The sequence below is a fragment of the Athalia rosae genome, chromosome 2 (genome assembly GCF_917208135.1).
Source record: "Athalia rosae chromosome 2, iyAthRosa1.1, whole genome shotgun sequence".
NCBI lineage: Eukaryota > Metazoa > Arthropoda > Insecta > Hymenoptera > Athaliidae > Athalia > Athalia rosae.
Genome location: NC_064027.1, coordinates 15,518,368 through 15,534,766, shown reverse-complemented (window position 1 = coordinate 15,534,766; position 16,399 = coordinate 15,518,368). Strand labels below are relative to the sequence as shown.

The 16,399-nt window shown below is 43.7% G+C and overlaps 1 protein-coding gene across 1 annotated transcript; it reads right to left on the bottom strand.

Moving 5' to 3' along the window:
• Positions 1–1,573: 1,573 nt before the first annotated feature.
• LOC105692121 (icarapin-like) lies at positions 1,574–15,935 on the bottom strand. Its single transcript, XM_012411129.3, has 4 exons — positions 15,623–15,935; positions 10,972–11,121; positions 2,229–2,344; positions 1,574–2,136 (listed from the first exon to the last, which is right to left on the bottom strand). Exons 1-4 carry the CDS (start codon positions 15,687–15,689, stop codon positions 1,858–1,860), a joined length of 612 nt encoding a protein of 203 aa, XP_012266552.2. The 5' UTR covers positions 15,690–15,935; the 3' UTR covers positions 1,574–1,857.
• Between the last annotated feature and the right edge of the window lie 464 nt (positions 15,936–16,399).

Below are 16,399 nucleotides of genomic sequence, written 5' to 3'. Positions count from 1 at the left end.
ATAAAAAAAGAAATGTCGCAGGGACGATTTACATAATTTTTGACTTTACGCTTGGCGTGCATAAATTCAAAGAGCTGAGCTTTCAACGACCCGCAATTTTTTAAGATTCATATAAAGTGCTTGATCCTGGCGTCGAACCGTACTGTACATAAATACCTACGAATTATTATAAAATTGTAGAAAAATATCTCGTAAACATCACCTGTGAAGAATTTCAACAATTCGCAATCGATCAAATATATCTGCGGATTGAACTTCGATTTTTCATCCATGAATCTATCGAAGGGGTAACGATCAGCGGACTCACCTTTTACGTATTGCAGTACGTGTACTGTACGTACACCTCGTCGAATTATTGAGTTTGCGAGGCTCCTCTTCAAGCATTCGAGGCCAACTCGACGTGATGTTTTATCGGCACATTAAGTTCTTTAATGATATAGAATTATTCACAGCGCATAACGGGTGATGTGGTTAGTTTTACGGTGGCATACATAGATATAATAAACGATGCTGCAATCTTTCAATCATATCCGAAGCCTTATACGTTGCAACATCAGCGGCAGCGGTGGCAACATTTCAAGATTGATTCGACTCTTTCTGTCAACGTTTAGCGAAACTGTAGTAGTAATATTACGAAAAATATTGCGATAAAGCATCCGTACGACGAGGTGATATTTCATTCGATTTTTTTGGATCACAGTAATCAACGTGCTTATGTGTGTGTGTGTGTTAGCCTCAATATAAACAGAACTGGTGATGATTAAAAAATCTTGGCGAGGTCAAAATTGAAGGGAAGAAAAATGGGGTTCGTTCCGTGCTGTGTTTTGTAAATTTTCGGGCGAAGCGCACATGCCTAAATGCATGCTACCGTATGTATGAAGTACTGTGCATGCAGGGTGAGAGTAAGCGTATGGATATTTGAAAGTTAATCTGGTGGAATGCTCTCGTTGTTGAAAATCGCTGACTCGTTGTTGACATCTTTATGCAGAATCTGAAATTCTCCGCACGTTGAATAAACCGGGAAAACTCGCCGGCGGTGCGAGATCGCCATCGCTAGCCCCCGCGTTTGAAAAAAAAAAACAAATAATAACGAGATTAAGATGAGAAAAAAACTTGAAAAAGATAAATAGCTTCGTGCAGACGATATGGAAACCTTAGACGTATCCGAGTCGAAGTGCAACGGTCTGCGAACGAAGACTGCAGCCGCGGTTCGACGAGGATTATTACAATGCGTGTCTGTGTTGAGATATTGAAACACAAAGTAGAGACATCAGCCACCGGTATAATCACGAAACGTAGTTTCTGAATTTGATCTCGTTTTCTACTCGCGTATAGAAATTTCTGCGATACACTTCTGGCGAAGTGCTGCACTTTGAAGTACGTACATAAGAAGTCGGTGGTTGAAATCCTTTGCCCGAACATGTTACAGTCGTATCCGAGTAGATATTCTCTTGGTTTTGGTTTGTCGAGGGCCAGTCTCCGCGAATAAGTATACTTACAAGTGTGTTGTAACGTGTAATTCTATCCATAAATAAAAATAAAAAATAATAATAATAATAAACTTAACAAAACATTCCACAGGTTGCATATATTATATTTATAATTATATGTATATAGTATATTTGATCTACCGATCGTAAGACGAAATATATTATATTGTATATAACTTTTATGTATAACAGGTGTATTACGGTTTCGCCATAACGAATCCGATGTATTTATATACGCATTGTAATAATTACAGAGACTATATGCCGTCAATATTACATTTATCATCATTACGAACTTAACGTTACACACATAAGTATATAAATACGTAAAACAGTGCCTTTCATTCGATCATAAATTATTAGACGTTCAGGCTGCCGTCACCTGAACGAGTCGTTTCGGTATCTCGTTCTCGTTGAAATCTTCGACGGATTCGACGTCGCGGTCAACCGATGCTCGGGTGGTCTGGGTCGGCTGAAGTTCATCGTCGGGATTCGCCGTTGCGATACCTTCCGCGTCCGGATTACCGATCGTCTCCTCGTCGTCTGGTTTTATATCGACGATTCGGATGCGAAATACCGATCCCGAGTTGTCGTCACCGGTGGCGTACGTCGTTTCGTTTATCGTTACGAGGTGACCGTCGATTACCTGTTCGCGATATTGAGGAAGATTTTTAATCGCCGTTAAACAACAAGTGCGATTCGCTTCACTCTCGTCAAACGGATGTTACGTTTACTGACCTTCGTTGTGGAGGTGGAATTAGCTCCTTCGGGAATATCGCCGAATCCGAAGAATCCCGCGCCGTGATAGTTCGGCAGAGCGTCGAACATTTGTTTCCTGAGTCTGCTCATCATGCCTGAAAAAATGTTGATCGCCGTTATTAATATTCGGTAATTTTTATTTCGGAACGTGACTGCTCGTCGTCGGAACCGCCCTCCTAGCCTACGGAGTTCGGAGGTGCGGGACTTTAGGCACGTTTGAGAAAAATATTAACAGGCAAAACATCTCCCACGGCGATGTTTCCGCGCGACTTGGAATGTTATTAACATTGCGGATTCTGTAGTGGGAGTTAAATCAACCATTTTCCCTGAATTTCCTATCGCCATTTGTTACCGTCAAACTGTCATGGAATAAGGTGAACCCGTTGCAAGAACCACCGAAGCAAATGCCGTCCACGTTATTGCTCGATGTTTCAAAGCAAATGGCTCATTATAAAATAAATTTACATCTCCCGAGAGAACATCGCGAAACAAAGTAAAGTGGAGCCGACGCTGTATAGTTTCCCTCTACCCCCGTACGTTTCTTTTTTCGTCCTCTTTTTTTGTCTCTCTCTCTCTATCTCGGTTTTTTTTTTTTTGTTTTTTCGAACTTTGTCGAGCTTTTTTACCGAAGAACGATCTTGCCCTCGCCTGCGCTGCAGAACCAGCTAAGACCCATTAATTTTTTTCTACCTAGCGGCTAGCCCTAAATACTTGAGAAGCTGCAATAATTTTTGCTTATACTGGCTATACCATCTTGGATATATACTTGAAGTTTATAATCTCGTACATGAGGACACATTACCCGCTGTAACTGCAGCGTTATGTATACATTATGTATGTACTTAATATACATATAAAGAAGCGATTACTGCAGGTTTCTCTCTTCGTCGTTTTTCTCTTCTTCTTCTTCTTCTTTCTCTACGTCTCTTTCTTTTTTTACCCTTGAGTCGAAATTTATTTTTCAGCCTCGTTTCGCGACTCAATGATTCCGCATCCGCGCGATGACGATCCGTCTACGTCTCATGACGGGGCGGCTCGTGCAGCGTCGGATGGTCAAGCGATGGAAAAGGTTAGTAAATTTAAAAATCATTTCCGTGTCCTTCTTTCTGAGGCTTGTCAGTGCGCTCCATACATCTTTTTCACCCCGTAACACCATCAATCCCCTTTTCATCGGGGCCTTCTAGCCTGTAAAATCTATATAGGTATAATACGAGCGTCTCCGCCGAGCGCGGGAGCACCAATTGACACGCTTCCGCATTTACGTTTTATCCTAAAAATCCGTCGCGCTCGTTCCGTCCCATATAAGGTATGTACGTATACATGTACATGTACACGGGTGATGCCGCGGATGCTGAAGGTTTCCATGTACATACAACGAACGACTACGTGTGCACATCCACCTACATACATTTGTTCGGGTGAAAGCGACTCCGTGCATACGCTTCGTTAAAAATAAAAATAAAAATTGAAAAGACGTCCGATCCGAGAGGGAATCATCACCTTTGAAAACCTCTTTTCGACCACGCGTATGTAATTTCCAACTGCAGTTTTCGAAATTCCGCGCTAAACTTTTCTCCGTTGTAATCGATTCGAGGAAATATGTATGTACATTATATATATAGGAGCGCGGTTATTCCGGCGTACAAGTTTCGGTTGTAACGCAAAATACGGATATACAGTTCTGTATATGGGTCATACGATACGGGCATTGTTGTTACGAGGATAGGCGGGGAATCTTTACGTGATAATTTAGGAAGATGAGGAAAGGTGGAACGGCCGTGGAAACACAAAGGATGGCGTGCGGGTCTGCAATTTTGTGACAACGATACGATGGGGACACAATCATCTGAATGGAGGTACGGAGGCCAGAGGGTATAGGTACGGCTGTGCAATAACACGCCGGAGCAACTAGTTGGCGGTCGAACGCGTCCGTTCGGCAGCTGAAAACACGCAGCGAATTCGAGCATTTCCACCTACGCCGCGGGACCGACGCAGCGGTTGTGTTCGGTTCGTCGTCGTGTCGCGGTGAAAGTACGCAGCATAAACGATACCGCTGCGAATATCTGCCGTATATAATACACGCGCGTCTATTTTTTTCATTGACAAGAGGGAATGCGAATCGCGTCTGATACAGATGGAAAAATTCAAACGCGAGACCGCCCGTACGCGACTCGGTTACAATGCGACCTTGTCACCGCGAGTTGTTCGGAGGCGTTGTCCTTAATTTTTACATTTTGCGTCACTACGCTCGAAAATTACGCCATCAACGCGAGCGAGATTTATCGTAACACATCGGGTACAACGCATACGGTGTGTATGTATAGCTATACGTATATTCTGGAAACGAATTGGCGTAGCGCTCGCGGATAATATGCTTTTGCGAGAGTCGGAAAGAGCCCCCCCGCTCACTTTTCTCATGCGGCGCGCCGGCTAACCCGGGATTCGTCAAGCCCGCGAGGCGCGTTTTTACATTTCTTTTTTTCTTCCACCCTCCGCATTATCCCGTACGTCCTGCACCCTATGGTCTCCGTGTTTCCAGGCCATTTAATAAGTTTTGATAAATATGTCGGGGTTCCTTAAGTAGCGCGGAGAAGCGACGCGCCTCGCCTTGTTAATAAGACGGAACAATTACACCCCGACTCTTGAGTTTCCCCGTGCGGGTTCTGTATATATATGTATGTATGTATATAGCTAGCGCAGCCAACTGTGTATGTATGGCGCGTCGTCGGGAAATCGTGGGTGAGGTAAAGCCTTCATTTAACTCGTCGAATTAATATCGCGATTGTTCGTTTCGCCGGTTAACCGCGGAATGTCGGTTAAATGTTCATTAAATGAAACGTTTAAAACTTCGGGGTCCTTTGCGTCGCTACATGCATGCGTTATATGAATAATGGATGTGTGTCGCGCCAATTACAATTTACGATTAAATCGTTCGACGTACTCTTCGAAGAAGTTGGAATACGAGATAAGATACACGTACACGTGAATCGGGAATTATGAATCGGCAGACTTCATGAATTACCTCCGCTTTAATACACACCCACAATACGGTATACGCGCTTACGGTCGTTAAGAGTCACTCGCATTCGTCGCGAGTACGTAAATAGTTTTTACCCTTCGATAATACATATGTGTATACACATATAAGCGAGAAGTTGCTTTTCAAGCGTATACATATGGGCCATTCCACGTGAACCGGATCAGTCACCTCTCAGATATTTTTTTAATTTGGCATGTCGATTGTCCATGGGGAGTTAGATTTTTGTGCCGAAGGATTTTTGAATTAGTGCAAATTTCGATTTATTATGAACAATCGAAAAATTGAGAGGCGGTTTCTTTAAAAAATCATAACTTCGTCAAAAATGATGTTAGATTTAATTTTTTTTTTTAAATTTACGCGGATGAGGCTATAGATTTATGAAAAAAATAAATCGTGCCGAAAAAGTTTATTTATCATTTGTTTATTTGACAATGAATTTTTAAATGATTTTTAAAACACTGATGGATAGCACCAAAAAATTTAAAAAAAATGCTGACATATACTTTGAACTATACTACAGCCTGTGAATTAATTTCAGAGATGCGTTCGGCTTTGTTTTCGAGTAAAAAATCATCGAAGTTGGCGGCGCGCATAAATTCGAGCTCGTCGACGCCTATGCGCGTGATGACGCGCGTCGAGCGACAGAGACCCTATCTACTCTCTACGGACGCTACTTGGTGTACGCTCGACCGCGGTATTCACGAGTCATTTTCGCGATGATAGACACCGTTAAAAAATCTGGAAAAAATTCCATAGCTTCCCCATAACACGGCAAAGCCATAGAGTAAGTTTCAGAGATGTGTTATTTCTCGTTTTCGAGATATAGGGACGCATATGGCACTCCGCGCTTGCTACTTGGACATATTAAGCCACAATAATATCTCGAAAAAGAGAAATAACACATCTCTGGAAATTACTCTATGGCTTTGCCGTGTTATGGGGAAGCTATGGAATTTTTTTCAGATTTTTAAACGGTGTCGATCATCGCGAAAAAGACTCGTGAATTCCGCCGCCGAGTGTCTACCAAGTAGCGAGCGCGGAGTCCCAATGCGTCCGGATATCTCGAAAACGAGAAATAACACATCTCTGTAACTCACTCTATGGCTTTGCCGTGTTATGGGGAAGCTATGGAATTTTTTTCAGATTTTTAAACGGTGTCGATCATCGCGAAAATGACTCGTGAATTCCGCCGCCGAGTGTCTACCAAGTAGCGAGCGCGGAGTCCCAATGCGTCCGGATATCTCGAAAACGAGAAATAACACATCTCTGGAAATTACTCTATGGCTTTGCCGTGTTATGGGGAAGCTATGGAATTTTTTTCAGATTTTTAAACGGTGTCGATCATCGCGAAAATGACTCGTGAATTCCGCCGCCGAGTGTCTACCAAGTAGCGAGCATGGAAAGTCCCAATGCGTCCGGATATCTCGAAAACGAGAAATAACACATCTCTGGAAATTACTCTATGGCTTTGCCGTGTTATGGGGAAGCTATGGAATTTTTTTCAGATTTTTAAACGGTGTCGATCATCGCGAAAATGACTCGTGAATTCCGCCGCCGAGTGTCTACCAAGTAGCGAGCGCGGAGTCCCAATGCGTCCGGATATCTCGAAAACGAGAAATAACACATCTCTGGAAATTACTCTATGGCTTTGCCGTGTTATGGGGAAGCTATGGAATTTTTTTCAGATTTTTAAACGGTGTCGATCATCGCGAAAATGACTCGTGAATTCCGCCGCCGAGTGTCTACCAAGTAGCGAGCATGGAAAGTCCCAATGCGTCCGGATATCTCGAAAACGAGAAATAACACATCTCTGGAAATTACTCTATGGCTTTGCCGTGTTATGGGGAAGCTATGGAATTTTTTTCAGATTTTTAAACGGTGTCGATCATCGCGAAAATGACTCGTGAATTCCGCCGCCGAGTGTCTACCAAGTAGCGAGCATGGAAAGTCCCAATGCGTCCGGATATCTCGAAAACGAGAAATAACACATCTCTGGAAATTACTCTATGGCTTTGCCGTGTTATGGGGAAGCTATGGAATTTTTTTCAGATTTTTAAACGGTGTCGATCATCGCGAAAATGACTCGTGAATTCCGCCGCCGAGTGTCTACCAAGTAGCGAGCGCGGAGTCCCAATGCGTCCGGATATCTCGAAAACGAGAAATAACACATCTCTGGAAATTACTCTATGGCTTTGCCGTGTTATGGGGAAGCTATGGAATTTTTTTCAGATTTTTAAACGGTGTCGATCATCGCGAAAATGACTCGTGAATTCCGCCGCCGAGTGTCTACCAAGTAGCGAGCGCGGAGTCCCAATGCGTCCGGATATCTCGAAAACGAGAAATAACACATCTCTGTAACTCACTCTATGGCTTTGCCGTGCTATGGGGAAGCTATGGAATTTTTTTCAGATTTTTAAACGGTGTCGATCATCGCGAAAATGACTCGTGAATTCCGCCGCCGAGTGTCTACCAAGTAGCGAGCATGGAAAGTCCCAATGCGTCCGGATATCTCGAAAACGAGAAATAACACATCTCTGGAAATTACTCTATGGCTTTGCCGTGTTATGGGGAAGCTATGGAATTTTTTTCAGATTTTTAAACGGTGTCGATCATCGCGAAAATGACTCGTGAATCCCGCCGCCGAGTGTCTACCAAGTAGCGAGCATGGAAAGTCCCAATGCGTCCGGATATCTCGAAAACGAGAAATAACACATCTCTGGAAATTACTCTATGGCTTTGCCGTGTTATGGGGAAGCTATGGAATTTTTTTCAGATTTTTAAACGGTGTCGATCATCGCGAAAATGACTCGTGAATTCCGCCGCCGAGTGTCTACCAAGTAGCGAGCGCGGAGTCCCAATGCGTCCGGATATCTCGAAAACGAGAAATAACACATCTCTGGAAATTACTCTATGGCTTTGCCGTGTTATGGGGAAGCTATGGAATTTTTTTCAGATTTTTAAACGGTGTCGATCATCGCGAAAATGACTCGTGAATTCCGCCGCCGAGTGTCTACCAAGTAGCGAGCGCGGAGTCCCAATGCGTCCGGATATCTCGAAAACGAGAAATAACACATCTCTGTAACTCACTCTATGGCTTTGCCGTGCTATGGGGAAGCTATGGAATTTTTTTCAGATTTTTAAACGGTGTCGATCATCGCGAAAATGACTCGTGAATTCCGCCGCCGAGTGTCTACCAAGTAGCGAGCATGGAAAGTCCCAATGCGTCCGGATATCTCGAAAACGAGAAATAACACATCTCTGGAAATTACTCTATGGCTTTGCCGTGTTATGGGGAAGCTATGGAATTTTTTTCAGATTTTTAAACGGTGTCGATCATCGCGAAAATGACTCGTGAATCCCGCCGCCGAGTGTCTACCAAGTAGCGAGCGCGGAGTCCCAATGCGTCCGGATATCTCGAAAACGAGAAATAACACATCTCTGAAACTTACTCTATGGCTTTGCCGTGTTATGGGGAAGCTATGGAATTTTTTCCAGATTTTTTAACGGTGTCTATCATCGCGAAAATGACTCGTGAATACCGCGGTCGAGCGTACACCAAGTAGCGTCCGTAGAGAGTAGATAGGGTCTCTGTCGCTCGACGCGCGTCATCACGCGCATAGGCGTCGACGAGCTCGAATTTATGCGCGCCGCCAACTTCGATGATTTTTTACTCGAAAACAAAGCCGAACGCATCTCTGAAATTAATTCACAGGCTGTAGTATAGTTCAAAGTATATGTCAGCATTTTTTTTAAATTTTTTGGTGCTATCCATCAGTGTTTTAAAAATCATTTAAAAATTCATTGTCAAATAAACAAATGATAAATAAATTTTTTCGGCACGATTTATTTTTTTCATAAATCTATAGCCTCATCCGCGTAAATTTAAAAAAAAAAATTAAATCTCACATCATTTTTGACGAAGTTATGATTTTTTAAAGAAACCGCCTCTCAATTTTTCGATTGTTCATAATAAATCGAAATTTGCACTAATTCAAAAATCCTTCGGCACAAAAATCTAACTCCCCATGGACAATCGACATGCCAAATTAAAAAAATATCTGAGAGGTGACTGATCCGGTTCACGTGGAATGGCCCATATAATAAAGCTTCGTACGAGTACACCGAGGCCGACGTTCGGTGTTGGATAAATAGCTCGACGTGTTGTTTGTTCCTCAGACCTGAAGTCACGCGACACACATCAGAGTCGCACACGACACAACTATTAACGATTTCACGAACCCCCACGTTTATAAACTAGACCAGCCAGTTCAACGGGGACATCCCTCGACGATATTTCATCGACAAATCATGACCGAACCGCACCACGTTTTTTGCCCCCCTTTTCTCTTCGCCTCCTGCACCTTTACTTTTCACGTGCTCTCTGCTCTGAAATTTTGATATTTCACCATCAATTCGTTCCAGACGAGGAAAAGGGGGGGGGGTAAAGGCAACAAAAAAATGGCAGGTTTCATTGGCCGACTTATGGAATCGCTAGACACGTCGACCTTGAGAAATAGCCCCGGCATGCACACGACCGGCCGGTCGGAGCCGACGTCGAAGTCACGTACATTGATGCATCAAACCCGAGCCGTCGAACGACGCCTTAGCGTTAATCGTTTCTGCGGAGCACAGGCCACTCGATCTCCTTCTTATTCACATCGACCTCTCGAGGGGCAGCGAGTGAGGTGAGGGTGGAGGAGACCTGAAAGTTTGCGCGGCGCCAGGGACAGACGAAAGACATCAGGATGTCAACAAGGGTCCGCAAAGGACAATGAGTAGCACATCCCAGGATAGCCGTCGAGGTTCAACTTGTGAATCTAACGGGCGCTCGACCTTCTACCCCGCTATTTTCTTTAACGCCACCCATTTTGTGATGCAAATCAAGCAGCTAGACCGTATCCCTGTAGAGTCCGGTGACAAGGTTCTTCCTTCTCGCCGCATGTGGAAAATAAAACTTAACGCTCGCTTTACCACCCGTACACCGTACCTTTTCAACTATGGCTATGCATTATGTACGCGCGCGCATCACCATATCTTTTTTACCGTATAAAATTTTCCTATATAGAAAATGAAAATTAGTATTTCCATATTTCTTTTGTACAACGTTTATTAAAAAAAAAACGAATTCTCCTCGAATTTTTCCTCGAATTTACCGTCGGTTACGCATCGTCGAAAGGGCGCGGAACGCGTTGAAATTACGTGGAAAAAAAAACGCGTACGAACAAAAAAAAAAAAAAAAAAAAAAACGAAGAAGAAACGTGAAACGGATCGCGCGTGGGTGGGTATATTTTCGATTGAAGGTGCAACGAGTTAACGTTATTATCAACACGTGTCCTCTGATGACACGCGCGAACAAATGGCCCGCTACAAGGTGCCTTTGAAAACCATATCCGCCCCCATCTCCGTCGAGATGACGAAATGTAAATCCGCAATCACGTCAAGTCTCCGGAGAGTGGGGAATGGTTTTCGAGGGGTCGTCGATGTACGCTTGGGAAACGGTTCCAAAGTAAATTCAGGGGACTTTTAACGGCGCTTTTTTACCAGCAGGAGGCCTCCGTTCAAACTTTGATTCGTGATTCGTGCGGACACCTACTCGTTGAATGTTTGGTGTTTTCATTTTGTTTTTTGTTTTTTTGTTTTTTTCTTTCTTTCTTTCTAATATTATACTACAGATTTACGTACTTTGCACGCTCGTCAGAAAGCCGTCAAAAGGGTCTTGAATCGAAGCGAAGAATCCCTTGTCAAATCCATCCTCGAGATCGGATCCTCCGCCGATGATGAAAAGCTGTTCAGGTTCTTCAGCCGAACTCTCGGGTTTCGAAGAACGCGTCCCTGGAAAAAATTAGTACAATATTCATTATCGCAAGTACAGAACTTGTAGATCTGTCTATGATCGTCAATTTCCATATAGGTTCGTACGTGTTCTTTTTTTTTTTTTCAATTTTTCGCTATTTACACCGATGCAATGTAACGTTACATAATTAATGTCATATTGGAACTGCGCAGCGTGCAACGCTGGCACGATTTTACGGACGTACGGCTCTCCGCACACACACACATATCTACGTGCGTATACCGTCTGCAAATTAGCTTAATCCGGGATATGATTATATCGAATCAAGTAGGTAATATCACTTCGTGGAAAAATGCAATTGTTCAAGCTCCCCCCCCTCCCCCCCTCCTAGTTTTTAACTCTTTTTATTTTTCTCTCTTTCCTCGCTGCCTCCTCATCGAAATGGCACGACTTCGGGGCCGTGTAGTCTCTAATTTATTCATTGAAATCAGCGGTACGAATGTACGTACAATTGAGCCTCTCTTATTTCCTCATTGAAATTTAACGATATTAAAAACTTCCGATACCGCCGGAGCGCCGGTTCTTCGATTCGAATTGATATTATATTAAGGCCGACAAAGAACTTGAATCCCATGTATTCGGTGCTAATGAAAATCAGTTTTTCCAACGTGGCACAATATACCGCATTCACGCGTGTAAAGCGTTCGCTGCTTTGCTTGAGAAAAATCAGCATAATTTCTCCATATAATATTACACGAGACTAACGCGGTGCACGGGCGAATATATATATACATATATAAATACATATATACATATACATATATATGTATATTATGCATATACCGAGCTTCGGTGTAATTCGAGACGGACTTAAGCGCGGTATAATGAGAGTCTTTGCTGTACAAAGACCTTGGAGAGGACGCGAAAAATAAGAAGAGGCGAAGTCGTCGTTGGGGCGACACGAAACCCTAAACCGATAATACGATTATACGGTAATATTGGAACGCTTCCCACATGACCTTGCAATTTTAATTACACTCGTGTAACGAGTGACAGACCCGCGGACGGAACGGTGGCTTCGCGACGGCCGCAAGTAACGAGCATTGATTATACACGTATGTACGAGTATAGGTATACGTGTACGTACGTATACGAGGGGGGAACAATGGTAGGGAAAATGAGCCGAAGGATCGCGGATTTCTCGGTAATAAGTTTAATTCTCGACCGGAGCACCACTTAAATATGTATGTACGTATCTATATATATATATGTATCTGTGCGACATCGAAAATCTCTTTAATTATACCATCGCTTCTCTACGTCGCGTAAATCGGATCGGATACTGCAGAAACGAAACCCCCATGGGGTATAAGCGAGGCGTTTGGCGTTTACGTAATGAAACAATACGCAAATGATGTGGTTCCGTTACGGCTGTACTCCGCCGCGTACGTATACGTACGGTACGTACACCGACACCGTTGCAAAATTAGTTATGCGCAAAATTACGAATATTATCTACGTCGAGCGGTTATAGAGTATGACGTAATTTGTTCGTAATCGGGATATAATCGCGCGGAATTAGGTGTAGATTAGAGGGACCGACGGGGTACGTTTATTTGGGAACAGGTACGTAGAACGTACGTACGTAAACCGCGCAGTTCCACCGCCGGCATCACCTGCAGCAAAGTTCAGGCGAAACGTGTTGCAAAGGATTCGGTACACACAGAACCTGGTGTATAATAACGTGCACGTAGGTACCGGAAAACCGGTCTCCGATCGCTACGTACGGACCCGTACCGACCAAGGACCATCGATGTACCGCGCGGATACGACGCGGAGCGCATAAGAAACGAGGAAAAAAATTGCAATGAAAAAAGAAAAAAGAGAAAAAAAGCAACACGCTCCGAGCCAGTTTCTTCAACGTACAGAAATATTACGTACAGGCGCAGGCGTCTGGATACGCCGTGGTGTATACTACATGTACTATAGTATCGGTGTACGATGTTCGAATTTTGCAAATTTCCGAAGTGCGCGTCGTTAAAAAGTGAAAACGATATCGAAATCGCGTTATTGAAATTATTGATTTTTTTTTTCTCAACTACTCGTACCGTATCTATTTTTGCACAACTGCACTCGACAACTGGGGGAGTGCGTGCAACGCGCGTATGATATACGTTTGCGTTGTAAACTCCGATGATAAAGTTTTTCGAAGGGAAGGCCGTTTACGTTGTCGGCATTGTCAGCCATTGCGCAATTCCAATTGTTCGCATACGTTGTCGCTTATATTATTATCCATTCGTTGTAACAAAAGCGTCGTTGGGTATAATACGCGTTACGTTGTACCGGTTTGTTTTTTTGAAATTTGAAAAGAGGTCGCCGCGCGGTCGGAACGCTTCTCGCCATTGGCATTAAACCAATTCCCATTACTCTTCTAAGGTCAACAGCTTCTCCGCGGCAACGCAACCCGGAGGAAAGTCATCGGCGCACGTTACAGGCGATTATCGCAAGCTCACCCCGCTACGCCGCGTACGTTTAGCCGGAAAAGTCAACGTTCACGTTCTGGAATCCTGTAGGACGAATGTGCAGAAACACGTGGCGTTGTGCGATGGGCGCGCGTATTGATAGTCGATGGATAGATATATACATCGAACGCCCCCGCACGATTTTTTTGAACGCCGGAATTTAAACGCGCGTGCACCGGAGGGTGAGAGAAATATCGGTAAATAAATACCGTGTAGAGGGAACAAAAGAGATGCGAAAATACCTCGACGACGTTATAATCATCTTTGTAACGTTTTCCAGGGATTTCGGTGGGGGGCGACGTCATTTCTCCGATTCCCCGATTCGAAATAAAGGTCATCTTATGAGACACACCTACGCGCCGAACAATAAGCGGTTCAAAAGTTTTCTCGAAATGATGAAAATATACCCACGCTGCCGAGCTATCGTTCGGAAAGATTAATGTAGGAAAAGAAAAAACAAGGGAGCATAGGGGAACGTGAGGGAAAATATTTATTATCATTGCACGGCCATTTCCTTTTTTTTTCCTCTCCTTTTGTTTGTCTCTTTTTTTTTTTCTGCTTCTTAGTCGATGTATAAAATTGCAAAACTTTAAATTTGTATAAAAATGTAAGGGCGCAGTTTATAAGGGAGTACACCAGAAGAAGTATACCTGTATAAACGTGTAATATACCTACGTTAGCATGCGAGATGTGAAAACACGCATTCGCATTCGTTCGTATTCGAATTTTGAAAGTTTGCGAAACTTTTCGTCGCTACTTGGCGCACCGGCCCGTGTATAACCCATACACGCGTACGTACTGTACATATACCTATACGTACATACTTCAACGTTCGCCCCTTTTGTAAACGGGCGTTGAATAATTTATATTATCAAACAAATGGCGCGCCTATGCAATTCTTACGAGCGCGAGGAGGAGAGTTGCTCCGGTCCCGATGTATCAAATTTGTATATCTTGACATCTTGTATATAAATAGTGAATATTTCACGCAACGAGGGACATATCAATAATGACGAGGTTCTGACGGGCGGATCAACGAAACGAAATAGGAATAAATAGACGAGGCCGAAATATGAAATATTATTTCCCTTTTGGGATCACCTTTGATTAAAGAGAACGAGCGGATAACGAGGGCTACGAACAATTGAATTTCACGCCAGATGTAACTGTCGCACCGGATCCTACCTACAACGTCGAACTTAACGAAGCTGATGCGCGCGGTATTTTTATTACGTCTTACGGCGAAGCTCCCTACGTTATATCGAATAGTCCAGAACTTTGCGTTATGTACTTGTTGTTCGAGGATTTGAAAAAAATATTTCTTCGCAACTATTCGAACAACGGCGGTAATTTTCAGCCGCGTCAGCGAAGGATGCTACAAAGGTGCGAGTCATCGAATTCTCCGAATCAAATTCTTCGATGCAAAATTTGAAATGTAATCGTTAAGAATCCACGTCACGATCCACATCTGTCGAACCGTTGACGAGTCGCGGGGGTAATCGCGTGACTTTGAAAACGAAGTGTGTGACGCCGGGAAACTTTGCAACAAGTCGACCGACCGGTACAACGTACAAGACAATTACGGAAGTACACATATAGATCGCTAATCAACCGGTCATGAATATTGATGATATGATTAATAAACATTGCGCGTATACGCGGGTGTTTTCAACAAATCGTCGATTGTATCACCGCGAACACATCGTTGATGGTGTTCCAGTTCGATCGTTTCTAACTTACGCGAGTTCCCGTGGTATCGCGAATGGACGAAATTGTTGGACAGCTGAGACCGTCGTCGTACGACTTCTGAAATCAATTATCGTCGAACACGGGAGCAGTCGGAGATTTACTTTCATATTCTGGCTAGCAGCGCGTACAATGAAGAATACGAAGAAGCGAACTGTTCAGACATCCGTTGCGCAACCGTCTATCTAAAATCTCTGATTCGGGCGCCGTTAGGCAATGACGATGAACTTAATTTGAACTTAATTTGAAAATTTCCATCTGACGATCCTACCTGGATAGGCCTGAGCAACGGCAACGAGTGCCAAAGCGAAGGTGAGGAACCGTGTCGCACTCTTCATTTTCTTTTTTTTTTTTTTCTTCGTTTATTTGGTAAACTTGTTTCTGTCAAATTTGTTTCAAACTTCGAATCGAACAAACGAACAACAACAACAAGAAAACAATAAAAAAGAGAAAAAAACCGAAAACAACTGCCACTCGAAACCGACGAAAACTGAATAACGATCGCGAACGTGAGACGCGGTTGTCGATCAAGGTCACTCAACTGGCTTACTCAAATCGCAGTAATGTTCTGCAGCAGAATTTTTGCCGCTAGTTACTATATGCCATACGGCAACCGGCGGTCGACCAATCCCTGGCCTTTCCACTTACGAGCGTCCCTTACACCGCCTCGTGTCTCGCCGCGCCAACGTCACTCGTACACGCAATGGTATCATATTTACTGCACGTAATTCAATATATCTATATACATACATCCCCATATTCTTACAAGATACACTTTGTACACGCATGAACGTACTCGGGTTCACGAAAGTTCGCCGGTTCGTACATTTCGCGCAATTTTTCCCCGCGGATCCGCTTCGTCTGCAAGTTCCAGAAAATGCACTCGGGAACCGCGACCCGCACGACGGCGTCGGTCACGCGGGGGTCACGATGCACGTCGTGTTTTTTTTGAGAGCAAGAACCGATACGAGGCGAGGTTGGTACCGCGCGTACATGGGAACGTAACGTTCGTTATTTTTGTTCGAGAAGATGTTCCAGTAAATTCTTG

Coding starts and splice junctions, on each gene's coding strand:
- LOC105692121 (XM_012411129.3), bottom strand. CDS start 15,689: ATGAAGAGTGCGACACGGTTCCTCACCTTCGCTTTGGCACTCGTTGCC. Junction 2,345..10,971: donor CTTTCTGACGAGCGTGCAAA/GTACGTAAATCT, acceptor ACATTTTTTCAG/GCATGATGAGCAGACTCAGG. Junction 2,137..2,228: donor ATTCCACCTCCACAACGAAG/GTCAGTAAACGT, acceptor TATCGCGAACAG/GTAATCGACGGTCACCTCGT.